The following is a 27314-nucleotide window of genomic DNA, read 5'->3' as shown; positions in this document are numbered from 1 at the left end:
TTCTGTTTTGCTGAATAGTGCTGCAAGAAATTCAGAATTTCTCCTGTATTCACGTTGCTTTTCCCATAATTTTCTTGGCAACACAGATGAAGAACAAACTACCTAAAATGTCTCGGGGACACTGGGAACTTGCTGATACTGAATATTGAGCAAAGCCAATTTCTCAAAAGCTTTATAGAAACATATTTGTAGTTTTCCCTAAAGAAAAGTCTCCAGTCAGCCTATTGCTTGTTTCCACCTTATAGATTAGATGTGCATACATCTACTTTCGCTGTCTTGACCACTGTGGAAACTGCCTGTTTGCATGTGAAAGCTCCACTATGTGGGGTGCCTGCAGCTCAGGTGAATCTTTCCAGAATCCCTGGTGTTGAGTGAGGCTTAGCAGGGAGTTCTGCAGAGGGCTATGGGTGCTGAAGTACTGGCATGTCAGCCAGACATGCAAAGGGTAGTTGGGTGAAAGAGAGGGTTGGATCGGGAAGTGATGTCTAAAGATAAAGTTGCTCACTACTTTTTGTTAAAAGATCCTGTTTTCAGTTCCTTATATTTTTGTCAAACAGGGAAATACTGTTGCTGAAACTATTGTTTGGGGACAAACTCTTTTCAGTTGTCCCATGTGACAGGACAAGAGGCAATGGGCAAAAACTGAACCACAGAAGTTCCACTTGAATATGAGGAGGAATGTCTTCACTGTGAGAGTGACAGAGCACTGGAACAGGTTGCCCAGAGAGATTGTGGAGTCTCCTTCTCTGGAGATATTCAAGGCCCTCCTGATGCAACCCTGTCTAACATGCTCTAGGTGATGCTGCTTGAGCAGGGGGGTTGGACTAGATGATCTGCAGAGGTCCCTTCCAACCTTATTGATTCTATGATTCTATGAAATTTTCAGTGCTGAGTGTCTGCTTCTGGCTGAACCTTGTCTTGGTAATATTCAGAGAAATTAAAAATTACTCTCTTTTTTTCCTTAGGCTACTGTAAGGGAAAATACTTTCTTTAACTGGGGGGGGGGAACAACCAAACAAAAAACTCTTTAAGTAGTTTAGCTGGTAAGTTCTAATGATTTTATACTTGAAATTCGTGAAGGATGCTTTTTGTCCATCTGTGAAAACCTTCCCAAATTTGGATCTCTGTATAAGACTGAAACATTGCAATTTACACTTGTTCAGTGGAGATCTTCAGTTTGACATCTGAATTCTCTGAAGATTGTCAGCATTTAATGATCTGCAACCTAGAAATGCTGAGGGAATACAAGCAGGACTTTGCTAGTTGACTGATGCTCTTTTGTCACTGGAACCAAAAGAGAGAGAGAGAGAGAGAGAGAGAGAGAGAGAGAGAGAGAGAGAGAACATCTTCTGAGTCCTCATACTTCCCTTACTTGTTTTTGGAAGTGTGGAAGGGAAAAGCTGCTTGAAACATGGAGGGATAAAAAGAGAGTCCCTAGGGATATCCTGGGAGAAATATGAATGGGTATGAACAGAAACTTGGGCATGAAACAGCTGAGATGAGGAGAAGAGACCTGGACAAAGCCTGGGATATTGAATTGCCTGTGGCACCTTGATTTGGTCTCTCTGAATATATAACTGTATAATATTTCCTAAGAACTTTAATTTTACATATCTTCATGTGTCTTACCACAAGCCTCTCCTGTATTAATTTCCTGGGTGTTTGAGAGACCAACTACCTTAGTGCTCTTTTAACACAGCTGTCTGAATGCAGTACAGTTAAAAAAGCTTTTTTGCAAGCTTGCATTCCCTCTCTTCCTCTACCTTTTAATGAATTATGCCATAATCCTGTTACCTCTGTTCGTTGTTTCAGAATCTGAGCAGTCTGCAGAAGAAACTCCAAGTAATTTTGACCCAGTTGTTATCGCCAGTCATCTGAGAAGCATAGGGGATGAGTGCAACATAGATTTTGAAAATTCCTCACAGGTTGTTGCTGAAGTACTCAAGGGAAAGGTAAAGCATATCTTCTTCTGCCTAGCCCTTGAGCTGCTATTTGTGGACCAACCTTGTGATCCCATTTTGGTGGAGAATAGCAAAAGCCTAGGGAAGAGTACAACTTATGCTATAGGAATCAGAGATGTTGAGGGAAAAGGATGTGATAGCCAGAAGCCTCCCTCCTTTTCTTTCTATGTAAGGAGCAGTGCATGAGCCACCAGAACAGAGTCTAAACAAAGCCCTTACTTACACAAGTAGGTGATTCCTCAAAACTTTTCTCCTTGTCCCCTTCCAAAGGAGCTGCTTTTTATCATCAGAGTAGTCCTGGAACTTCCTGAGCTGATCTGTCATTGCAGGAGAGAATCTCTAGTTTGCAGTTGGGGGGAACTTGTACGTGCAAGAGAAACAAAGGAAGACTGTGCTGAGGGGAGGAAACCAGATGCTCCAGTCTGCTATAGGTGACCTGGCTTGAGCCTGCTCTGCAGTCAGAGCTCCTCATGCCAGTGCAGTTTTGGTGCAAGTGCTGCATGTAGGTCTAAGTTAAGGTTCTTTGCAGCTCTGGTTAGACTATCAGCTGTTCTTTTTGGTCCCTCAACCATGCTTGTCTGTTGCTGTAGTTTGTGCAAGCCACAGTAACACAGGCAGCAGTACAGGACAGCCCTGCCTTGAATGTTCTACATTGTAGGGACATCACCAGAAACCTTTAGGGAGTCACCTGCTTTAGTCATGGGTAGAACAAGAAAACTCAGGAATTTGTAGGATTTTGAGACTTACATACCATGTGGTCCTTTACAAAGAAAAAGCTCAAACCATCCTTTTGGTTTGCAGGTAGAGAAGTTTGGGGCTGCAGTGGATTCTCTCAGCAGAAGCTGGAGTCACCAGAATCCTGAGCTTTGCTATGAGAGAGTTTTTCTCACTGTTTCTGTGAAATTGGCAATGTGTATTGCAAAAAAATTTCCAGCTGTGGTCCCTTACATTCAACTTGCAGAACTGATTAATGGAAATTCCCAAGTGAGAAGCTACATTGAGTCCTGTGGAGGATGGGTGAGCATGCAAAGTTTGCTGTGATATTTGCCTTGGGATTTATCGCTCTGTTTCTTTGCTTCTCTTAACCTTCCAAAGTGCCATTCTGCCCTGTGCCTTGCTTAGCTAGCCACTGGTACCTATCAGCCCAAAGCATCCTCTCCTCTCCCCTTGTATAGCAACTAACTCTGCTTATAGTTGCAGAAACACAACTTCATTAAATGCATTGGTCTTAATGTGTTAATAAGTCTTAATGAAGTCAACATCAAACTCCTCATCTACTTCATAGTGTCAGAATTTAATTCCTTACCTCAGTATCTCAGGAGTTAAGCTTGCTATGTTAGATGAGAATAAAAATAATTAAGGGTCAGTCATACAAAAAGTACTTTCCTGCACACATAGCTTTACAGTTGTGCCACTGTAAATTTACAGCTGTACCGCTTACTACATTTTATGAGTGGAAAGCTGATGTAAGTCTGGCAAGGAGTTGTAGAGGAATGTACATCTTTTTCTTCTTCCCAGTTCCTTTAAACCTGCCTTGAATTCTTTCTCTAAAATAAATACACATGCTTTTTTTTTTTTTTTTTTTTTTTTTTTTTTTTTTTTTTTTTTTTTACCCCAGGAGAACTTGGACAACTGAAAGGGAGAGGACTACGCTACTTTCCAAAAGGTGAAGCTGGGTTTTTCACTGATTTAATTAGGACAATTACTTTTATATTTCTTCGGGAGATCACAAGTACAACTTTCCGAAAAAGCAATGTGTAAAGGAGATTCTTTTTGTATCACTACAAACAAAAAATAAAGAGTCAGTTTGTTTTAATTTGTTTTACTTCTTGCATTTCTCTTAAATTTGGCCATGGAAGTGAGTTTTTAGATCTTATTCAAGGTTACTAGGTTAAAGGCTTAGTGCTGCAGTGCTAGTTTTCAGACTTGTCCTATGAATATTCATTTTAAAGCGCATTTTCATTGGATATTCTAAACATGTCTGTGTTTCTCCTAGGTGGTTCAAAGGCTAATTTTTACAAAATTAAAATTTTTGTTTAATTTAGACTAACAATGATGTCTGTTTCAATGATTAGTAGTTCTTTGCCTCTTAGCACTTGGCGCAAAAACCTTGTCAAAAGGCAAGTTATTCTGTACTGGATTTGTGAGAAACCATAGACAGGGAAATACATCCAATGACTCTGTTCCTCTTCTCAATTTTAACTGAACTTGGGACAGCTGAAGTCTTTGTGCACAATATGAGACATTAGAAAGATTAAGGTAGTGATTCCTGTACTTTTTTTTTTGTTGTTTTGGGGGGGGGACAGGTTGTTAGTTTTAGTTTGTGACCCCACTCTTGCAAGTAGGAAGAATGGATGGTATTAGGGGACTTTGCTCTCTGCATCTACTTCTTATTTCAAAGTGATCTACACTTTACCACGTGGGCTTTTTTTGAGTGCCTGTCAGTGTTACTGAGAGTACATCTGAAGTGAATTAGGCTGTCATAATTCATCTTCTGAATCAAAAGATTTTGATCCTGTCTTCTAGCACAAACTACTAGAAGAGAGGAATTCTGGCTGGAAGAGTTGGCCTGAAGTATGGTCATGGGTGTTATTTCTTTGTTCAGAAACTATTGTGCTGTTCAGTGGAATAAAATGTGCAGGCTGAATTCATGTGCTCAACATCTGTCTAAAGAGTCTTTAATAATATGTTACAGTTAATGTGGAAAATAGACAAAATTACAAAGGTGGAGGGGAACTGTGCATTTTGCATATTGTTTTAGGGACTCTGCTAGTCACAAGATATTCTGAGTTTGAAACTTTCCCTTCTAACTATTTCACAGTGCAATGCAGCCTCCTGTGACCCAGTGAATTGAGTGTGCTCAATTCATTGTTCCACTTACAGCAGCTGCCAGATGTATTCATCATTCTTCACAGTGGCAAAGGCAGTGGCGTGTTGCTGATGATGGCTGGAAATAGTACTCAAAAACCAAGGGCACACTTTCTTTTTTGTTTGGTTATGCTTTCCAGGAGAATCTTCCACAATCTCATAATTTAGAAGTTTCTGCTGATAAGAGCCTGTATTTTCTGTTGCTGAAGTAAGATCACATTTTTGTCCCGTCTAAGTGCCTTTCAGACTGGTATTGCCAACTCTGAAGGACCCTTTGTTATAACTGTGATTGTGTGCATAGAACTCAGTACTCCTGTTTCTCTGGTCTAGCCGCTTCTACTCTTTTAAAAAGGCACCTTTCTTTTACCCTATTGCTTGTTTCTCTATCTTTTTTCTCAACAGGTAGAGAAGTATCTGATCTAATCAGTCGGTATCTGATTTCATTGTCCATTATTCCTTAGCAGAGACATGAATCACAGGACTGGACTCTGAACTGCCATATGGAATGTTTTTCATCAAACTTGCCAGAGTTAAATGATGAGGTCACTGAAATAGGTTTTTAATCTGGATTGATGCATGAGGCTTCCCAGTTTCTTATCTGTCTGCTCTATGTGTCATTTACCAACAGAGTCCAGGTGAAAAGAGGGGAACATAGATAGTATGTCCCAGTGGAATCTAGTGCTAGGTAACAAGTGAGCAGTGGTTCACTGCTGACCACATATGCAAAAGGACTGGAAAGAATTCATTGGATACTAGTTTTTTTTTAATCCAATTTTAGACAACTTTACAAAACCTAGTGTTTTGCTGACACAGCTGCAAAATGGCTTTATTTAAAGCTTTTATAAAAATGAATAGGCAGTCCTAGATCAGTATGCTGTACAAGAGACAATCTTTGTAGTAAGCTACAGCGTGGGCCTGAGGAGTAATGTCTGCGTTTGAGTTAATGCAGGATGAGTGAAGGAACATGGGAATTGGAACACACTATGACTTGGACAAGTCTTTCATCAAATGAAATCTCATATTGTTGAATGCTTGTGAGACTCAAATGGGATCTCATTAGTCCAGGAAGTCAGATTTTGAGGAAATTGCCTCTGATCCCCAATTTCTGATCATTGTTATACACTATATGAGAAGCAATTGGACACGCAGGAGACACATTCCAACCAACAGACACCTGGGACAGTGTATTTGCTTCAAGTTAGACTACTTTGTTGACTGGACAATTGCTTGGCTCAATAATGGTGTAAATATCCCTGTCTAGGGTAGAGGTTCGTGGAAACATGAGTGAAGTAATTTGTACACTTACAGTAGCATCCTTCTGACAGCCATTTGGCTTCTTCACGCTGATGTAAATCTCTGCTCCTTAGGTGGCTTTCCAGAATTCACTGAGGCTATCTGAAAAATAGTGCTGGCTGAATGTTTCATGATTTAGCAGGGAAGCCTGGGCATGAGATACAGCCAGCATATCTCTCCAGGGAGAGAGGTGTCATGGCTTTCACTTGGGAGACTGTGTGCTAGGGCCAAGGCACTGCAGAGAGAGCAGGCAAGTCTGACAGTCAGACATTCTGGCACACCTGTCATCTTTGTGGTGTACAGCTTTCTGAACACTGAGTGAGGATTGCTTGTGAAAGCAAAAGGATGAAAGCTGGGTAGCAGAAGAGGCTGAAGAGCCTGGCTTAGTGCTGCTTAGTCTTTCTGTGGGGGCACAAGTGAATTGCATGTAGTTTGAAAAGGAGGCGCTAGGGCCTCAGGTTGTGTTTTGTTTTTTTATTTGACCACGGTATCTGTTACGCACTAATTTCCTTTAAGACTTGTGATGAAGTCAGTAAACCACAGCCTGCAGCAAGCGCTCTCCAGGCTGGTGCTTTCCGCTGTGACACACATTTGACATGTCCGTTCCCAGGTTTGGCAGACCAGTCTCGCTCTGTCTCTTGCAACATGGACCAAAGGGAAATTCTGCTGCAAAACCTGGAAAGGGCCCAAAGCAAGAAGCTCAACCAAGAAGCATTTGTAGATGAATTTTTGGTAAGTTTGCTTAAGGCACAGTTCTGTATCTCAGTTGATTTTGAAGGGAACCTCTCCGTCACTTCTCTGCGAATGGGGACAGGATTTGCATGTGACAGTAAGATTTCTTTATGAATTTTAGAGCCGAATTGAGATGCAGGATTTAACTAGAGCAAAAAGAATGTAAAGATAGAAGAGTAACTTAATAGTTTGTGTTCAAAAGTAAAATTGTTTTTTAAATAATTATGCGAGTGCTTCCTGTTTCCTCCTTTGTGAATACACTTCTCAAGATACGGTTTCACTTTGTCCTGGTATTACAACTAGGGGTATAGTGAGGAGTATAGTGCCCCTGCCTCTTCTCCCCATTGCAATCTGTTGTATCAGTGATACATCTATTTCTGTCAGGAATCTCTAGTTGCCACTTGAGATAGTTTTTTTCATTTCACTAGAACCCCCTTCCCATTCCCTCCCTTCCTCCCCCCAAATAAGGAGCAGATATTCAGATAAATGCCATGTGGTTCTGGGCAGTTTTGTGTCCCACTGGCATCTGGCACTTTGGCCAAGACATGAAGGAGACAGTAATCTGAATAACCACACTAGCATTTTCCCCAGGCTCCAGTGCCGCACTAGTTTATAGGGAAATGCTCGTGCATCCACTGCAATGAGTGCTGTAATGTTTGTTAGTGTATCTGGCTACCCTTGGAAGAAAATTTCTTCTTCCGTAAAGGCAACAGCAGCAAAAATAGTTGATAGCTGTCATCTTCACCTGTGCTCCGCACTGCCTAACTGGCTGAGATCTGTACAGTGCTCTAATCTGTAAGCTATCTCCCATCTTTGTATTTGTTTAGGTGGCAGGGATAAGACTTAAACTGCAATCCACAGCCTCACAGTTAGAGCCAATAGCTCTAGAAACTTGGGATCTGGTGAGTGCTTTTGATGTATCAGCTGGAGGCGGGCTATTTGGGCTGCTCAGAGTAAAGGCATTGTCAAGATTTAGAAGAGGTAGGAAAGGGTAAAACCCCTCCAGGAACAGGTTGCACCTCTGGGAAAATTTTAGGAGTTATTTAGGAATCCCCACGAGATCCAGACCCTGCTTTATCCTACCAGTAAAGACTTGCACTTCAGATGCCTGGGAAAAGTTTAGTGCTTGATTTCCAGATGTCTGGGCCAGAGGAAAGTGATTAATCCAAGCCCGCAGTAACAGTCCTGTTGTTCCATGGAACAAAGCACTGTCACAGGCTGCTGAATTTCCCCATCTCGCTGCGATGCTGCGGTTGTACTGCACGGTGGGAGGCTGCAGGGGTGTTGAGTCTGGGTGCATGTGCTAGTTCCAGCAGTCAAGTGTACAGCTAATGTTCTGGCAAAGATGGCGGGTAGAAGTGGTCAGGGCTGTGTTTCCTCTTGTACTGGGAAGAGATTTTCCCAAAGATGGACAGTTTCCTGCCATTTTTGCAAGTGTCTAAACCTGAACAGAGAACTGTGACAGTCCACATTCCCAAACTTGGCAGAAATGATGTGCATGTGACAGTATCTTATTTTTCCATCCTACTATCCTCCCTCTTTTTGTGTGAACAAACATTTGTACATGTAAATTGTGCTGCTGCTGCTGTAAATGACAGGGAGGGGGGAGATGTTAAGTCCTCATTTTCTGTGTGTGCAGTCTCACAGCCAGAGTTTGATCCTTGCTGCTGTCACTCACTTCTCACATGTAGCCATTTCCCAAGCTGCTTTATGCCAAATTCTGCATGGACAGAAAGGTAAGGTGATTCAGAGCCTTAGCTATGAGAAGGCTGGTCTCGGTGCTAAGTGATTCCAACCCTCTACCCTGAAAGCTTACCCTGGAAGTTGGAGTTGCATTGGAAGGAGGCAGGGGGAGATGCAACCGTAGAGCAGATCTTAAGAGGTTACATGGATGTATCATCTATGAAAACATCCTGCTGCTCACCTGCTTCCACAAATTCTCTCACACTGTATGTGTCCCCGTGTTCTTGATTAATGGAGACTGGACACATGAACCGTCCTGTGCCTCCTGCACCCTCTCCCTGACTCATTCCATCCAGGTCAGTGAAATGCTGCTCTTGTGGTATTGTATTTGGGAAACAGCATGATTTAAGATTTTAAAAGCTGCAATTTAATGCTAAAAAACAGAAACTCTGTCTTGGATCTGAATCTGAATTTCCATGCATAGAAATACTGTGGATTAGATGTATCCTGCTGTATGTATTTTCATCTGCAGTACTGCTAAGGGGTTGCTTGGCTTGATCAAATATATATGAACTGCAAAGTGCTCCATCTCCTGATTGCTGTGGCCCTTTGCCAATATCATCATTCTGTAATTTTATGCATATGAGCCCTGAAGGGTGTCATGTTCCAAGGGTGCTGGTCCAGAGCAAGCTGGAGTCGAGGGGAGTTTTGCCACTCTCCTGCAGCTGCTAGTATGTCAGACCTGCAGTGCGGAAGGACAGAGGCCAGGATTCTGTGAACTGGCAGGAAGTTTTGGGGAGAGCTAAAGTGTGGATGCTTGTGCACTTCAGTGGGAAGGCCATTGGTGTTGTCTGCAAACTGACCCTTGAAAAATCAGGACCCTGAGATGATGAGGCATTTGCAGAACGCTGGTTCACGTGCCGTCATGTCAGAGCCCTCAGCCTGCACTCCCTCAAATGTGCTGGAAAGGGTTTGTCCATACCAGCAGGAGGGAGATGCCATCTCTTCTGCACTAAACCACTTTGACCAATGGGCTATTTTGGTCCAGTGACCCTGAGACCAGCAGACTCTATTTTTCCTCTGCTGTATAAGTGACTGAGCCATTATTTCCACTTCCTGTTAGCAACCCCAGCTACTAACAAGGAGCACAGGCAAGGCAGGAGAACCTGTGTCACCTCCTGGCGACTCAGGTGTGCCCGTGGTTCCTCCTCTTTGCTTTTCAGTCCTGCACACATTTCTTTCATAAATGTGCACAACGCTGAGGGTTTTCCCTTTTCATCCTGGTTCTCTGAACCCCAACAATAATGCTTAACAGAAGGCCTGTGAAAGCATGGCTTCAGGGTAGAGGGAGAGTGAGACTTGCTCTTCAGAGTGTCAAACCACAGAGATACTTATTAGAGAAATTGCTTTTTGTTTGAAATCAAAGGCATTGCTTGGAGGCAAGAAAAACAGCTTGGGCAGACAATAACATTATAAAAGAAAAAATGCAACAAGAATAAGATTATATTTTCAAAGGTGATGATAATAAACTGTGTGTTTAAGCAGACTGATGTCAGTGAAATCAAATTATAGGCTTTGTCAGGAAAAATGCACATGAACAGGAGCTTTAGCCTGGAAGTGAGACAGACTGAGAGACTAGAGATTCATACCTCTAACAGTGTATTGTAGGGCTTCTTTTTTTCTTTGTTTCCTCAGTGTATGTAACTATTTTGCTCTAATTTCTTGTGCTGCTGTAATTGCTTGACCATTGCTGTTTGCAGTTAGGGATGAGAGCATCTTTGCCAAAGTGAGAAAAATCAGTTGCTTTATCTGTCTTTTCTGATGTCATTTGTTAGAGATGTTTTAATATCGTTACTGCCTCTTGACAGGGTGCCATTTATACTGTGAGTGGATCCCCCATGTCTCACCTATTTGTAAGGGAAATGCTCTGTGTTCTATATAAAGGCATCATTTCACTTCAGAAGCCTACATGCCTGAGCCTCTTGTGGCCGCTGTCTCAGCACACATTTTCCATTCTTTAGAAGTGTTTGCTGGGTCTCTCAGGTGACTTCTGTGACTCTATTCTTGCTCTGAGTACCTTGAGAAAAGCCATTCAGGAAGGAATTGAATGTGCAGACCTCGCTTTGTGGTGGTAAGCCTGACCCCTAGAGATCTGCGCACATGCTCCCTAGTAGTGTGTTGTATGTAGCACATTTGCTGTAATTTGTTCCATTCTTTTATCACAGAAGCTGAAAAAGCAGTCAACAAAGTACAGATCAGATAAAATCTACCCTACAGCAGCATCTGAGCAACCAGAGAACATCAAGAAGAACAGATACAAGGACATCTTACCCTGTAGGTTGGAAATGGCAAATGTTCCTATTCTGTCTTTCTTTTTTGCTAGCTCAGTTCTGCTCTTCCTCGAGTATCTGTCTGCATGATTGCCCACATGTGAGTGTATCGCTGCCTGTCAGTTGGCCTTGAATTCTGTTGTTCAGATTTAAGGCTTCATCTTTGACTGTATCAGAGTATTCTGTGAAAGATTTTGGCACGTACTTTCTAGAGATTAAAAATTTTCTATTCAATAGGAAACATCCTCTGTTGATTTCCTTGGAAGCTTTCTGGGTGAAATGGCAACCACTTATTTTGTAAGATCTTGTACAGACGGGCTTTGGAGAAAGATGTCTGCATGACTTACTAATGCCATGAAAGAGGCTCTCTTCAGTCACGTGCTCTTATGGTAGCTAGCACAAAGCAGGCCACAAGCAAAAACTGCTGTGGTTTGTCCTGGCTTGTTGCAGGAATCTCCAAAGGAAATTCTGACCCATGTGCCAAGCTATGGTCAGAGCAGACTGTTGCTTTGATCCACTCTACCTTGAAAAAAAATTTTTTTTTTTAACCACAGACCTCACTGGAGCCTTTAAGACTTGAGTGCAGGGAGATTCTGGGCTGGAGTTGCTCCGTGGTCAGGGAACAGTGTTGCACTAGGGTAGCAGCAGCAACTGCAGCTCTTGCCTGTGTCTGTACTACTGCTCAGTGGGTGAGAGCATCACTGTCTGCTGCCCACGCATAGCCAATGGTAGGTCTGTACTGGGCCATCAGGAGCTGCAGGAGGGGGCATTAGATACTTTCACGGCCATTCCTTGTTGGCACTGGGGAAGAGCTCTCAGATTATGGGCTCCTCCAAAGCACTTCATGCTGCAGCTTGAGGAACCCCTAGCCCATGGCGCTGTTGTGGTAGACAAGCAGTAACTGTTGTTGCTGTTTCTTCTTTCCCCTTTGTGCCTGCAGTTGACCACAGCAGAGTGGAGCTGTCCCTGATCACATCAGATGCAGATTCTCATTACATCAATGCCAACTTCATCAAGGTATTGCCTTGTTTCGTGGTGTTTTGCAGCAGAAAGATGTTTGTAGCAGCTGTCTGTAGCCTAAAGTTGTGCCCTGCAGCTGTGCTAAATTGAGAGGACCAGAACATAGTTTCTGTGCTGTGCACCAGGATAATTCAGAACATGGAGTAAGTCAGGAATTGTGCCTTAATCTGGAGAATATGTGTGTATAATCAGCAAACCCATAAGAAATACTCCTTGCAGTGCAGAGGCTATAGGGCAAGGGTCGTGTGCTAATACTTAGTGGAACAGTTTGTGGCTCACAGCCCTGACATCCTTATCAGCAATACTGCGTTTTGTGGGTGACAGTGGTGTGAAATAGCCCACAGCTGAAATCACCCTGCCTGAGACTGGGGCTCAGGCAGGAAGCTTTGCACCACAGCAGTGCTGAGACCCACTGCAGGGGCAAGGAACAAGGCAGGCCAGCACTGGCCAGTTCTCTATGAGGAGCTCCATGTACGTTGAGGCTCTTCTGGCTTCAGGACCCTTCTGTGACAGATACAGATAGGTTTCCGTCTATCTCTGTCATCACCTGTGTGACCTGTTGGTAGAAGCACACACCCTCACAAAAGGATCAGAGTTCTCTCTTCAGCCAGCAGTCACAAGCATGCCAGGCTGCATGCTGCAGGGTTGAATCTGCTGTTTGGACATTTGCCTCCAAGCTCCCACAAATACAGTGAAAGAAACTGTGGTCTTCAGGAGCAGGTCATGCCTCAAACCCATCCCCTGGCTTGGATTCTGCCTTTGGAACATTTCACAAGTTAATTAATTTAAATTAGGTGCCTAATATTTAATTTTATAAAAGCCTTTCTAATTCTTTAATGGACTTTTGTTGTTGGATAGAAATAGGATTCAGCAAGAGAGATGATATTAGTTTATTATAGTGAACTATGTAAATATTCCTCCATATCTAATCTGAATCCAATTTTAGGGTGTCTATGGGCCAAGAGCATATATTGCAACTCAGGGTCCTCTCTCCACTACTGTCATTGACTTTTGGAGGATGATTTGGGAGTATGAAGTCCTGGTAAGGTGCAGATTTTTTTTTTAATATATATATTTATATATGTATATATTTAAGTTTTATATAAAGCCACCTCATCTTCTCTGTGATGAACCAGACAATGGGAGTGTTACTGTGTGAGTTCCCACATGTCCCTTGTGCTCTGCCTCTTTCCTGTGAGCCTTCATCACACATACGCTGAGGCATGGGCAACGCTCGCCACCCTTGCGTGAGGGCCCTGAGTGTCCATGCAGTGGATGATACCCTGCATGTGATTTACCCAACACCGTGGGCCTGTGAGGAAGAGAGTCCAAATAACTTCCTCATAGTTGATAAGTGCCCCCAGATGATGAGTGTAATTTTTCTGCTTGGATAAAAAACTTGTGTTCAGACTTTTCTGACAAACTTTCTTGCTGCAGATTGTGGTCATGGCTTGTATGGAGTTTGAAATGGGAAAGGTGAGTAATGCGCGGCCTCTGCTGGGACAGGGTCATGGCAGGAAGGAGGGACACGGATTTCTATAAGATCTCATTAAGGATGTCAAGTTTCTGTTTGATAGAAACTATTCCTTGACTGCTGGAGTCGCCAGCTGCAGATTCTTAAATCACCTCCAAGAATGTAACTAGTTTCTCTGAAGAGAAAAGAAACAAGCAAGACCCAAACACCCCTGCATCCTTCCTCCTTTCCTCCCACAAAACGCCTTTGTGTAGCTGTACACAGAGCTGTGGTTCTGGCAGTCAGGAATGAGCACAGACAATCCACAATTAAATTGTCACAGGTCTGATTCCTTTCCTGATGACTGTAAGGGGGAGGCTAGAGGCTGGTCAGCAGCAAAACATAGGCCTCTTAGAATGAGTTTTGTCAGGCAGGGTAAGACAGGAGATAGTGCAGGCAGGCAAGTGGTGAATAACCACAGACTTCCTGCTTCTTGCAACAGAAAAAATGTGAGCGGTACTGGGCAGAGGTGGGTGACTCTTCCCTGCAGCATGGTCCTTTCTCCATTGCCTGTGTGAGTATATCTGCCTCTTAATGCCATTATCACATCACGTGCATTGGAAACTAATGTCATCTGAAGCAAATGTGACTCTAACTTATTGTTCTACAGGAAGCTGAAGACAAGAAAAACGAATATGTGATTAGGACTTTAAAGGTGACCCTGAATGAAGTAAGTAGGAAAGGTCAAAACAGGAAATGCAACTTGGCTAGCTTTATTATATAAATAATATATTAAAATAATGGGGTGCTTTGTGCAGAAAATTTATGCCCCTCATTATGCTATTTGAATTTCAAAATAGTTGCAGTAATGACATAAAAAGTAATTAAATCTCAAACTTTAATTTCTGAAGCTGTTTGTCAGACTCAGGATCAGTGAGGCAGTTAGCAGGTAATATTCAGAATGTCATAAAATGAAAAGATCTCCAAAAACAGTTATAAAATGCAGTTCTAACCTGCAGCCTTTGTCTACCAGTATAGAAGGGAATTAGAGGTGGCTGCAGCTTTCAGTTGCTGTGTTAATTTCTGAGATCTGTGGCACAGATCAGTCCCTTGCCAGTGTTGTTCTTCTTTGATAGGAAGTACGCACCATCTATCACTTCCACTATAAAAACTGGCCAGACCATGATGTTCCCTCTTCCATTGATCCTATTTTGGAGCTGATCTGTGAGATTCGTTGCTACCAGCCAGATGACAACGTTCCTCTCTGCATCCACTGCAGGTGGGTGTTTCATGCACTGACAAAGGAAGCGCTATTGGTTCCACTGTAGTTTCTCTCTCACTTGCTTTATGAGAGTCCATACAGGTGGATGTCTGGGGTCCCTTGTCATACATCTGTTTCTCTACAAGACTTGAGCCAAATTCCTCACAGGAAGTTCTAAGGACAAAAGTGTCCTGTGAGCAACTAGTATGACTGGGTATCAGGAAGGAGATAAGTAATGACAGGCCAGAAATAATATATATAGAAACCAAGAATACTATGCATTTCCTAGGGTAGGTTGGTCGCCACAGGAGAACTGACAAATTGTTCACAGGAGTGGGCTTTCTTCCCTGCAGCAGAGCTGTTCTCAGGTGGAGGAGAAGGGTAAAGCTGCCACCAGGAGTAGAGGTATTGGTCTGCATTATTCACAGTGTGGGATGGAGATTCTGCTCTGCTGCAGACTGTACAATGGGACCAGGAGCTAACGCCCTTATGGAGATGTGCATGTGAATGTGAGGTAGCTGCCCTTGTAAGATTTCTAATAGGTTGAGTAATAGGATTCACAGAGGACTGTGGATATTTTCAAAAAGACCATTGCTAGCAACCTGGCTGTGACTCTCATTGCAGTGCTGGCTGTGGAAGAACAGGAGTCATCTGTGCTATTGATTATACCCGAAAGCTGCTGAAGGATGGAGTAAGTGTCAGTCTTTTCTTGTGCTTTCAAATAATACTTGTATGTAGCTCCTGTGCATCTCTGTCTGTCTCCCCCTCTCTCTTTCTTTATCTCCTTATTCCCCATTTTACCTCTCTCTGACTGCATTCAGATGTATTTAATGTAAGAACTGTAAATAAGAACTCCCTGTAGTCTGACTGAAGAACAATGGCCAAATTGGAGAGTCTTGATATTCGCTTTGTGCTTTTTCTCTCTGTTTAGGCTCTCTGTCATGCACGCATTGTCCACTGTCATTGCTAGACTTACCTTCCACACCCTGATGTGAATAGCTCCCACTGCTATGAAGTGGTCTGAAGTGTACAGATAGAGTAGAAACCTCTCTCCTGTTACTCCTTTGTAGCCTAATCTTCAGATCACAGGGCTTGGCTCTGCTTTGGCTTTCAGTCTGCAGTACAAGTTTACTACATGTATTTGGCCCACAACACTCTAGTAGCAGAAATCCAGGGTTTCCACATTAACATCTTGCTTTGCTTTGACTTCAATAAAAGTGTATCTTTTAACAGTGAAGTAAACCCTGGCCTTGTACCAGGTTTTTGGGATTCCGAGTAGTGTCTATTTTCTGTATCATAGTAAACCTGATTCCACTGGTCTAGATGGAGCAGGATGCTATGAAATCAGTATCTTGTGCTTTGTCCTTTTTGTCACAACTTTTGGTCACAGCTGTTATCCATGTTATCAATGCTGTTACCAAAGAAGGGTATTTTCTGTGGACTGCAAGACAGGCGGGAAGAGGTAAAATGTCTTATAATCAAAAGCAGCACTTTAAGCAGATCCTTTGTTAAAAGTTCTTACAATAACAGGCCTAATTTTCTGACTCTGATCTAAACTGCATCATGACTTGGAAGCTGCTTGGAATTACATGTCAATATTTTTTTATCTTTTCTCTTTCTTCCAAGATTGTTCCAGTGAACTTCAGTATTTTTAGTCTGATCCAGGAGATGCGCACACAAAGGCCTTCAATTGTACAAACCAAGGTACATGCAGGAAATTTTGTCAACTGGTGTATTCTCAATACTGAAACCTCAATTTTCCAGGAGGATTCGCAAGAAGGAAATGTAGAATTGTGGCACCGCTGAGAACTTGAATTTGTTACTGTTCTTACAGGTTACTTTTCTGAACAGAAGAATGATTTAGCAGAAATGAATTTGGTAGCTGACCGTTTCATCGTAGACAGCTGGAATAGCTTAGAGTTTTCAGTTGCATATACTGAATTCTTACATTGTGAAAAAAGTGACTGTCCAGATAAAGTGGGAACTGTTCTCAGTTGAGACAGACTGAAGAGGAAATGTAGTGAAAAACAATTTTGTTTATGCTGCCAACACTAAAACAAATGCTTCAGCCTCAACGCTTTGAAAGTTGTGGCTTCCATCTCTTCTGAGAATTTGTCCTGCTTACGAACTGGAAAGTGGCAGCTTTTCTTAGGAGCTGGTGTTGTTTGTTGGTGTTGAGGACCATTTACAAGTACTGCTTGTGCTGGCTCTCATGTCTGCTTTATTTGTCTGGAATGCAGGAGCAGTATGAGCTGGTTTATGATGCTGTGATTGAACTCCTGAAAAGGCAGATTAAAGCATTTGATGCCCAAGAAAATTCTGCTGCTTCACAGGTAAAAGTCTCCAAGATATACACACTGCCTTTTACAGTCTTAGGCATGTAGCTTTGACCTAGATTCCTCCTGCAAAGCTCTCCTCTGCAGACCTGGAAGGAAGGGCCTTGTTTTCTACCCTGTATGTAGTATTTATTCATAATTACATTGTGACAGAGGCCTCCAGTCTATGGAGGTCCTTTATGTGACCTCAGTTTCTCAGGTGTTATTTCATTTATACATGTACATACCCTACAAGGAAGAAAGATTAAAAAGACAGAGGGAGAGACAGGGTTCCAGCCCAAACTGAGTCTCTTTTCGTGGCTTTGTTTGAAAATCCTGCTGTTTCCTTGATTATCCAGTGCTTATGACAGGAGCTGGCCCCATGGGAGAGCTAATTTTTCTTCTGTCTCAGAACTGTTTACTATATAGTTTTTCTGTTTGTTTGATGTAATAAATGAATAGAAAAGCATCAACTTTCTCCAGTAGTGGCTGATTTTCATGTGGACATCCCAGTGAAACTTGGTTTCATGGAGTGTTTGCAAACAAGAGTGAGTCTCAGTCTAGTTCAGGAAGCATGAGTGCACACAGCAGTGCAGCCAAGAGCATCAGACTGCAACACGGAGAATTTGGATTGTGGTATTCTAGTAAGATAATTAGCATTACATTATGTCTGTGGGAAAGAGTAGGCAAAAGTAGCATGTGAAAACTCATGCCAAAGCCTTTCAAATCTGATATACCTCTGAAGAAGAATGAAGTGTTGGTATAAATTTCCACAGACAGGAACATCAACATATCCATGGTTAGGCTTTTCTTTGTTCTTTGTTCTTGCCTTTCTTCTCTGATTGTTGTCATGAATCTTACCTTGACTGTGTACTTGTTTGCAATCTTGCTGAAGTAAATGCATTGCTGTTCTTAGGCAAAGGCTGAAAAGTTACAGCTAGCTTATTTGTCAGAACCTTTTGCCTAAAGAGTTGGGAACAGGAAGTTACAATGGGACCTGCACCTCATTCTTGCCATGGTATTCACATGGTATTTGTTCCAAGACAGAGCTGAAAGAAAAAGTAGCTGGCAAGAGCCTTTTTCTCATGTGCTGTGGATAGCGTGTAAGCAAAGGAGATAGGAGACTAGCTTGACATAAAATACAGAAAATGGTTCAAGTCCGGATGTGGTTCTATAGCTCCTGGGCAAACCTCTCGCCTGTGGAAACCTCACTGCCCTCTGAAAGCACTTTGTAGAGCATGGGGGATGGTCATGTACGGAAGTGTCATAAATGAAACCAGCTCCTGCATAGCCAGACTGAATGCCTGTGTGGAGGTGCAAAGGCAGAGTTGTCTGCTCAGGCTCTTTTAAAGGTGTTTGGAACAGCTGGATTGTTGTATGGCCCTTTGTAATGTCATTTTAAAAAGATACTGACTGGAAGAGCTGTTCAGGAGGATCTGTCCTCCATTTTCAGCTCTAACTTGGTATTTGTCATTTTCAAACTGCATTAACAATTAAAAGTAGTTGGCACAAATTTAATCTCCTGAAATAGTATGTTTTCTCTGCATTCTTCTTCTTCACTGTCTTGTATTCTAATCTTTTTGTTTCACTAGATTCAAACAAAGCATCTTGTAGCCAAGCCACTTCTGACTCCAGTCGGAGAAACATATTCTCTGAGATTACCAAACTGGTAAGGCCATTGCACAAGCATCATGTGGGTTAATATTTCCAGTTATATATATATATGATTCCAGGAGATGCCCTTATGTACTCTGCTTTAGGTGTATGTGTTTTATGTGAGACAATTCAGTTTGAATCTTGCACTTCAGTTGTCAACAGGATCTGCAAAATCCTTTTAGTCTCACTTTGATTTGATCAGACTTATTCCTAACATAATTCCTACATCTCTTACTGATGTGGCTCTGAGACTGAGTCTCAGCCTTTCCAATTCATTCCATCATTCCATTATCTTTCCTCCTCTTCTTCCCAGGGGTCTGCTTTATGCTGTGCTTCACAGAATCACAGAAGGATTGAGGTTAGAAGGGACCTCTGGAGATCATCTAGTCCAACCCCCCTGCTCAAGCAGGGTCACCTAAAGCACGTTAGACAGGATTGTGTCCAGGCGGGTGTTGAATATCTCCACGGAAGGAGACTCCACAACCTCTCTGGGCAACCTGTTCCAGTGCTCTGTTACTTGCACTCTATACTTGCACAAATTGTTTCATGTATGAACTGAAAACACTTCATAGGATAGTATTAAAAAAAAAGGCTCATGCAGTTGGAGGTAGCCCATTGCATTCACTTCTGCCCTTTGTGTGATACTGTGCACACTGCAGGATGCCCCCAGATTGTTTGTATCTTCCATTTGCATATGCCACACAGGTGCTTCCTACTGTTAAGAACGGAGTGACTGAAGAGCCTAGCTTCCAGACAAGGGCAGCTTCAGGGAAGGGTACGATCCTTCCGTGGACATGTTTTCATTTGCATGCGTCCACTTTCTGTAACTAGTTTTGGTCTTTTGGTATAGGCTGTATTGAGATAGTGCAGAAACTGCACATAGTTTACATATACAAAGGGGCTTCCTCTGCTCACCATTTAACAGTGTTTGGATAGGACATCAGGCTGCATACTCTTTCCATGTGCTCATTGCTTGAGGCCAAACTGAGCTCTACATTCCTGGAGGAGAGATCTGCTCTTAGGAATAATGTTGTGGGGTCTTATTAATAAGCAAAAACAGATTTCTAAGTACTAGATGGCTTTGACTTCATGCTACTATGCTTTATTGCAGCTCAGAACAAGAGGAGCAGGAGGCACATCAACATTACCCTCCTGTGGTGCAAAGTGAAACGTCCCTGACATCGTTGTCTGACACAGGAGTACACAACAGCTTTGGGCACGGAGTCCCTCCCATTAGACAGGCCATTTCCTTTGGGACTTTGAACTTCAGCAACAGTGGGAAGGCAGTTGTTGCTGAAAAGTGGGACATGGGGGAAGTGCTCCAGAAACACCATAGTTTGGAGTTCAATAGCTTCTCTTCTGAGCAGCTGCTTCTCAACCTGAAATCTAAGGGAATAGGCAGGAGATGGCCTCATGACAAAGCACTTCTGACACGGACTAAATCTACCCCTTTTGTGCTGGCACAGCAGAGAGCAGCCCAGGAATGGGATGGAGGGGATGCAAAGCCTATTTTGAATTCACAGTTGCCAAATGCCTGTTGTTCAAGCTCTCAGGTAAAGAAGCAGGCTGGGTTTTCCTCTGTTGAGATGAACCACTCAAGCAGAGCAGTGGACGGCCCAAGACACAGGAACAGTAGGCAATGTCCTCACCCTTACCTTTGTTCAGCAGAAGACCCATACTTCTCATCACTCTCTTCAGATGATCCTGCATCCCCAGCATTTACTGACTGCTTTGCAGAAGAAAATGATGCAATTTTCCCTTCTCATGCTGTGACTGCCCCAGTGCAGCCTGCCTTGAGCAGTTCTCCACCATCCAGGCCTGTGTCCCAGTATGCTCCCCTGTTGAATGATGAGAGGTTATCCTCACTCAGTAAGTGGTGCAGCACTGTTGCAAGCTGGGCTTGTTTACTCTGGATTTCACTGTGCTGGAGGGAGTGGAGAGTAATGTTGCCTTTCAACATCCATGAAGGGCTCTTTCAGGGTATTGCACTCTTGGTAGCTGCAGAACAATGCAAATGGGCTTCAGTTCCAGTGGGAGCTGAGGGAAGAACAGGGACTCACATTGTTTCATCCTGCCTTAATTTTTTCCACAAAAATAAATAACATCTTTAGAACAGCATGATTTTGAGTTTTAACTTCATATAGCAGCTCTGGACTACCATGCCACCTCAGCTAATAAGTTGTACAGCTGTCATAGGAAGCCAAGGATTGATGCTGATCAGTTCTTAAAGCTGAGAAACATTCAGAAAGCTGACAGGATTTTTTTTTTTTTTTTTTCTCAGGAACTAGCTCAGGAACAGTAAAACTTGCTCAGGAACAATAAAAATTCCTTTGTGCTTTCTGCTTTCTGAAGAGTCCTACGTGGGAAATCTGGCATCCTTCTGTGACAGAGAGAACTAAGTTCAACTTCAGTGTCTTGCCTAGATTTGTAACCTTGAAACTATCTCCTGTCCTATAAAGGTGGTAGAATTAGTCAGTCCTGACCTGAGCATTTCCGTTTATCCGCAGCTTTGGCATTTCTGAGCTTTGTCCTGTTCAGACCCTTCTGGATTCAGTGTAGCAAGTACCTTCTTGTTATCTAGATGCTAGGCACTTTTGGAAAGTCATGGGAGTTAAGATAAAAGCCAAATTGCAGTAGCACTATCAGCTGTAAGATTATGTGTGTGTAGGGGGGTGTATGCTTGTCATTTTCTCCTGTGCAGCGGGAATTCTGTGGTCAACACTGCTGGAAGCATGCCCTTGGGAGCACTCATCAAACAGCAAGTGAATTGGTGCTGAGGGCTGTTTAGATTTTTAAGTAGAGTTTTAGATGCATTTAATCATAATCTCTGATGCCTGTTTTGGTAATAGCAGTCAGTCCTCAGAGTCTCTGCAAAAGTCTGTAGCTCTCTGGTCATGTGGTGCCATGCAGGTGATCTGTCCACGTCTCCTCAATCAGCCCTCTTGCCACAGCCAGACGATGATGATCCTCCACCCCTGCCTGAGCGAACCCCAGAGTCCTTTATTGTGGCCAGTGAATCAGGTATGTGCATTTAACATAGCAGTGATTGAGATGTGCTCTGAGGACCCTTCTTATGCTTGTATGATACTGTAGCATCCAGCAGTGCCTACTCTGCCTATCTGGGATGAGAAATGATTTCTCGTGTTTCATGATTTCTAGGCGAATTCCCTCTGGCAGCTTCTGATTTTCAGTCCCCAGCCAGAAATAAAAATATTGGAACCTCACTGGAGTGGAGTGGTGTGTCTCGCTCAGAGGTTTTTAATGACTCAGCGAGACTGAGACCATGTAAGGTAAATAAGTGTTTTTTTTAAATCTCTTCTACATCACTATTGCTATGCCAATATCTTTACCATGTTTCCTGCTTCTGGGAGAAAGACCCTAGTTTGGGCAGTGTGCACTTTCCATAAACTATTTCAGAATTCAGGATAGGAATAAAGAAGCAGTCTCAGTCAGGTTCCTCCTTACTAATATCTAGTTTATTCCAAACATTAATTTATTGTCCAAAATCTCATGCAAAATAGGAAAAATATTATCCCTATTTAGAGAAGGATAGCTAAGATAGGAGGTGGGCTGTTGAGGTCCACATTATCCTGTGGAATAGGCAGGAGCTGAACAAATATTAGCTTAGTGCTACATTCCCAAAGAGCATCTTTTGATCATCTTGTAGATGAGTTATGGCTTCATAAAGTGAAACAGTAAGGCGTAAACCTACCTTCCATTACAGGAGCATGGAGGTGTATGTGGGAGGGTGTTTGAATGTAACATCATTTCTTCTTTGGCTTAGCTGTAGGAATTTCAAATACCTTTCTTGTTTTTAATTTCCAGAGTGTGAAGCTCCAGAGCTGCCAGTCAGGTATAAATTTAATTTAAATTTTTGAGATAAGCTATCTTTTGGTCTGTTTTCTTCTGAACCTGCTTTAAACAGCAGCAGACTTAGTAAACATCTCTACGATCGGTACTCAGTGCAACAGGTATGTTGTGTTCACTGACTACATAGTTCAGCAACCAAATGAACTGGTAGTTTTATATTTCTTCATCGGCCATTGCATCACCCCACATCCCTTTATTGGGATGTTCCTTTCAGTTTCCTCAGGCTAAGAGCAGTTGCATCTCTGACTGCATGTTGTGTGTATCCTATGAAAGGGCTGAGATAAATGCAGGTTATGTTGCTTTGGCCCTCTCATTGAACTGCTAGTGTATTTTTTGAAAAGCCAGATAACCAAATCTTTTATCTTTGCCATCTTAGAGATAAACAGGGATCACTCTAACTCCCCTCCTCCGCTTCCTGAAAGAACCCCAGAGTCGTTTGTTCTTGCTGATGCAGCAAGTAAGTGACAATTTATTTTCTCTAAATGTAACTTAATCTAAACCTATACACAACTGAGGAGATTGTGGCCCACTTGTTCAAAACTTTACCAATGGTAGTGCTTCAGGACTTAACAGCAGGAGAGTTAGCAGATAAAAGGAAGTAAATGAAGCCAGGGGACTCACTGGAAAGACTACAATCACTTCTCCCTTCTGGAACTGAGGCCTTAGAGGAAATGAAAAGCAGTAGCAAAACACTTAAAGCAGGAAGATTCATGAACGACCACTAAAAATGTTTTGATGTATGTTCTCAGGTCTGCAGCCTGTTGCAAGGAATCCCACTAGTAAACCTGGGGAGTCAGGGAACAAAGCTTCTGAAATACCATCAAAAGAGCCTGTGACATGCTTCAGGAGAAGCAAGGTACAAAGCAATACCGAACAAAAGCTATTGAAAAAGGAGAGGGTGAGAAGGAGCAATCTTTCTAGCTACAGCTGCTGTTACTTTCTTACTGTGAAATGTGTGAAAGTGACAGAAGAGCAGTGGCCCGCTTTTGAGACTGCTTTTGTATTTAGGGCAAGGAAAGAAGACTAGTAAACATATTTTGTTGCAAAACTGCAAACAAAACCTCAGTCTGCACCAGGATCAGATAACACAGTCATACCTATACGAATGGTTATGCCTCAGCCCTCTATTCTCCACTTGAATTGACAGTTCCTCTTGGGAAAGTTGTCCAAGTGGAGTCTTGATTCCCAAGTAGGACAGATTCTGCTCATCACCAGTTTCCTCTTTTTGCTGCCCTTGTTAATTACCCTCTTAAACTATGGTACTTTGGACTGTTATGGTCCAGTTTTTGAGGAAAACAGGAAGAATAATACAAACTGTAATCACTGGGATGCTTCAGTGTTGGCTAGAAAAAAGTGAGAGATTAAGAAAAATGCTGAAATCTGTATTGTTTTCACAAACACACTATACTTCTTATGAGCTGTAATACACGTATATTGATCAGTGAATTCCTTTTATCATAATTGCTGATGTAATGCTTGCTACAGTTTTTTTCAACAAGCCCTCTTTTTCTTTACATTTTTTACAGAGCTTGAAAATATTCAAAAATGTGAGAAAGAGTAAGTCTCTCTCAAGTTAATGGGCATCTTCCTGATGGCTTTAAGCAAGTATCTAAAGAAGTATCAGATACCCTTCAAAAAAATGAACTTGTCTGGTGTGACACTCCCTCCACATCTACTTACTTTGGAGTAGGGTATATAGAGCTCTGCTGGCTAGTTGAGTACCATCTTATCTTGGGAGTAGGAATACCATGAGGATGCTGTGGAGCCCTTCTGGCTCCCTTTGGGCACCTGGCAGACAGCTCCAGTATATCCAAATTACAGAATTCTTCAGGTTGTTCAAATCTTTATGGTGGGACAAATGCTCTAAAAATGAGGGAAGCGGAGACTATGGGGCATTTGATCAACTTCAATCCAATCCTGGATTCTTCTCAGTCCATTTGGAGCATGAATATGGAATTTCTTATTAAGTTACCTTTGATATAAAACTAAAATGCATATCTTGAAAATAAGACTTTAAAAATTGTTCAAGCACTTTTGAGCAAACATCTTTGTAGTAGATTGCGTTGCAGTAGTGCATTCACTCCCTGCTCTGAGCAAATAATGCATTTAAAACTGTGTGGTATTCAAGCTCAGATAGTGTGCAAAACACTCAACTTTGTCTTGTGCTGAAACACCAGCTGTGCCTAGCTTTACTGTGCATGTGGCAGTATGTGTTTTCCCATAGGTGTGCATGAATCTAGCTTTTCAGGGAATTAAGATGTTTACTAGCTCCTTAAGCTTAATGTTGTATTTCTAGGTATCTGTAGTCCATCTCCATTGACAAAGCCATCAGAATCTGCCTCATCAAACCATTCAAGCTCTTTTCTTAATTTTGGTATGTTCTTACTGCCTTTGCTTTTTGATATAAGAAGTACTTTTTATTTAAAAGTCTAAGTGCAGGCATCAGGTTGCCCTTTTATTGCAAATTTATATGTAATACTTATTATTTTTAGACATTTACAACATTATTCATGAACTGTTTAAAGAACAGGGAAAGTTAAAAAACAGGAACCCTGAAACCTACTGTGACAAATATTTATCAGCATGTAAAGAGTGAGAAAAATGAATATTTGGCTTTCCGGAATCCGAAAGACTTAGCCTTTATGTGTTAACAGAGAGAGCAGAAGATAAATACAAAGCTGTAACATTTCCATTAGGCTGCTGCCTAATATTGTATAATATAGGAGAGGAGAATCACTATGTTTTCCTCAAAAATGTTCTATTAAAATTATTAGTCATTTATTAGATTGGGCATAAAATCTAGTTATGTTCTTGATATTCATGTTATAATGACAGCATTTGTTGACAGGCACATTTATAGACTATATATAGCTTTTGCAGCCACTGATTTGCAACTACAGGGTGTTGTTTGAAGTCAAGCGTATCTTAAAGTTCAGGAAAGAACTGAAATTACAAGTATTTTCAAATATTATGTTAAGGAATGACATGATCAACATCTGTAATTACATACTGAATTTGTTGCATTAAAAAGATTTTTTTTTTTTCCTAGGCTTTGCAAATCGATTTTCAAAACCTAAAGGACCAAGAAATCCACCAACAACATGGAATATTTAGATAAACTTTATAGATTCTGTTACATATTTGTGAAGTCCTTCTGGCATGCCTTGAGCACTCTTCCCAGTAAGATTTTCACCAGAATAAATACATCAAAGTGTGTTGCACAATATTTGCAGCTGAGGCACTACTTGCACATTCTTTATCAACTAAAGTCTTAAAATAAAGAAGAATATACAAATATCAGCAGCTTGGCACTTTCAGTTAACTTTCAACAGGATGGAAGCTGAAAATAATAGATATTTTATCCTAATAAGTGACATTTTTATCTTGTTTTGGGATGTATTGATTTCAAAATGATGGACTTGAGTCTTCGAAACAAAGCAGTGTTAACTGGGAGTTGGTTCCAGTGAAGACAATGGAATGGTATGATAGTCCAGCAAAACACAACACAAATCTGGATGCTGCAAATGTAGTATCTGTATAACTTCACTTACATGTATAGTTTTACTGTAATAAAAGATCTCTATTTACTTACTGTTTACAGTACTAGGATTAAAAGAGAATTAACACTTCAGATTTTTAAAAGTCTTTTTCTGTAAGTTAATTAAATTTTGCTTTTTTTTTTCATCTGGGTAAGTCAGATTTTTTTTCCAGATTTTTGGTCAGTAAGACTGTTTGCTCATATAGAAAAACATATATAAGCAGACTGCATAATTAGTTGGCCTAATTGCCCTCACTATCTACCATCTGAAAAAGAGTACAGCAAGCAACATATAAATGTATTTTGAAGGCAATGTAGTTTATTAGTTAGGACTTCTGATGCTTCAACACAGGCACACAAGGTTTCCGGCAGATAACAGTAGACAGATTTCTAGACTGACACCCCCCCCTCCCAACTCTGGAAGCTGTTTTCCTGCTATTTATATCTGAGGTGGGGAGAGGCAAAGATGTTGAAAGCTGCTTTATATGCTTGTTTTCCTGTAGGAAAAAAAATAAAAGGAAATTGGAAACAAATATTGCAAGTATTTCTAGGGCTTGGAATGCGATGTGGTCCAGAGAAGAATCTGTTGATAACTCCTGGAATAAAGAACTCAAACTGATAAAAAGCTACTTTTCTTGGAGCTAATACAGCCTATTTTTTTCCACCAAAATCACCTATTTTATCACAACAGAAAGTAACAGCAGACCTTACCTAATCTATATTCCTGATGCAAGTATTTCTTTGCTGTATCAAAATACCTAACATCAGTCAGAGCAACAGTGTGGAAGTAAACACAGCTGATAACGGACACTTTGTGCTCTTGTGCTTTCCTGTAAGTGGGGCAGAAGTGAGAGGGGTTGAGACAAAAGCGTCTGTAAATCATCTTTGTGTGTTGTGGGGCCTCAGCCATCTTCTGTTCAATTTAGAGCAGCCTTAATTAGCAACCAAAACTTCTGACACAAAGTCAGAAATAATAAAACTGACAGCCATTTTTATTTAATGTCTTTTACACTGTAGTGACGTGAAACATTGGACAAAAAATCAGTGAGTCTGCATTTAATCTATGAAGCATGTTATGACCTGTGTGAGAAATGCTGTAAAAATAAAAAAGTTTATCTGGCTCACATGCTTGAATTTATTGATCTGGCAGTTCGAAGACCAGGGATTATAGAATTCCTAGCATGATTACTGATACACACGACATTGAACTGCCTGGTGAACAGAATACTCTGATGTCAGTCTTGTATTTGGGTTGACTAAGTGCTTTTTCCGAGACAGTGATCTTATAAGCAGTATTTTCCCCAGTTACGCCTGTGGCACATTGCGCAGTAAGT

General features: G+C 41.7%; 1 protein-coding gene across 8 annotated transcripts; it reads left to right on the top strand.

Annotated features, from left to right (window-relative positions):
- Nucleotides 1-1932: 1932 nt before the first annotated feature.
- On the top strand, nt 1933-27095 carry PTPN22 (protein tyrosine phosphatase non-receptor type 22). Of its 8 annotated transcripts, XM_062594832.1 has the most exons (24): nt 1933-1952; nt 2923-2978; nt 3580-3627; nt 6733-6854; nt 10763-10871; nt 11808-11884; nt 12834-12929; nt 13325-13363; nt 13843-13914; nt 14011-14070; nt 14477-14619; nt 15226-15292; nt 16228-16305; nt 16842-16934; nt 18509-18585; nt 19684-20441; nt 21483-21593; nt 21732-21862; nt 22398-22425; nt 22819-22899; nt 23192-23298; nt 23969-23999; nt 24739-24816; nt 25492-27095. In XM_062594832.1, the coding sequence occupies exons 2-24, from the start codon at nt 2975-2977 to the stop codon at nt 25554-25556; spliced, it is 2475 nt and encodes an 824-aa protein (XP_062450816.1). In that variant the 5' UTR covers nt 1933-1952; nt 2923-2974; the 3' UTR covers nt 25557-27095. The 8 variants fall into 8 exon arrangements, 6 of the variants coding, with proteins under 6 accessions (XP_062450816.1, XP_062450815.1, XP_062450819.1 ...); XM_062594831.1 differs by lacking the exon at nt 1933-1952 and having other exon boundaries at nt 2891-2978; XR_009960712.1 differs by lacking the exons at nt 1933-1952; nt 23969-23999 and having other exon boundaries at nt 2891-2978.
- The last annotated feature ends 219 nt before the right edge of the window (nt 27096-27314 follow it).

This window comes from Rhea pennata, chromosome 25 (genome assembly GCF_028389875.1).
Source record: "Rhea pennata isolate bPtePen1 chromosome 25, bPtePen1.pri, whole genome shotgun sequence".
Classification (NCBI taxonomy): domain Eukaryota; kingdom Metazoa; phylum Chordata; class Aves; order Rheiformes; family Rheidae; genus Rhea; species Rhea pennata.
Note: the sequence above shows the minus strand (reverse complement) of the source record. Positions and strands in the feature narration are given on the sequence as shown.

Coding starts and splice junctions, on each gene's coding strand:
- PTPN22 (XM_062594832.1), top strand. Junction 10,872..11,807: donor ATACAAGGACATCTTACCCT/GTAGGTTGGAAA, acceptor TTGTGCCTGCAG/TTGACCACAGCAGAGTGGAG. Junction 16,935..18,508: donor AAAATTCTGCTGCTTCACAG/GTAAAAGTCTCC, acceptor TTGTTTCACTAG/ATTCAAACAAAGCATCTTGT.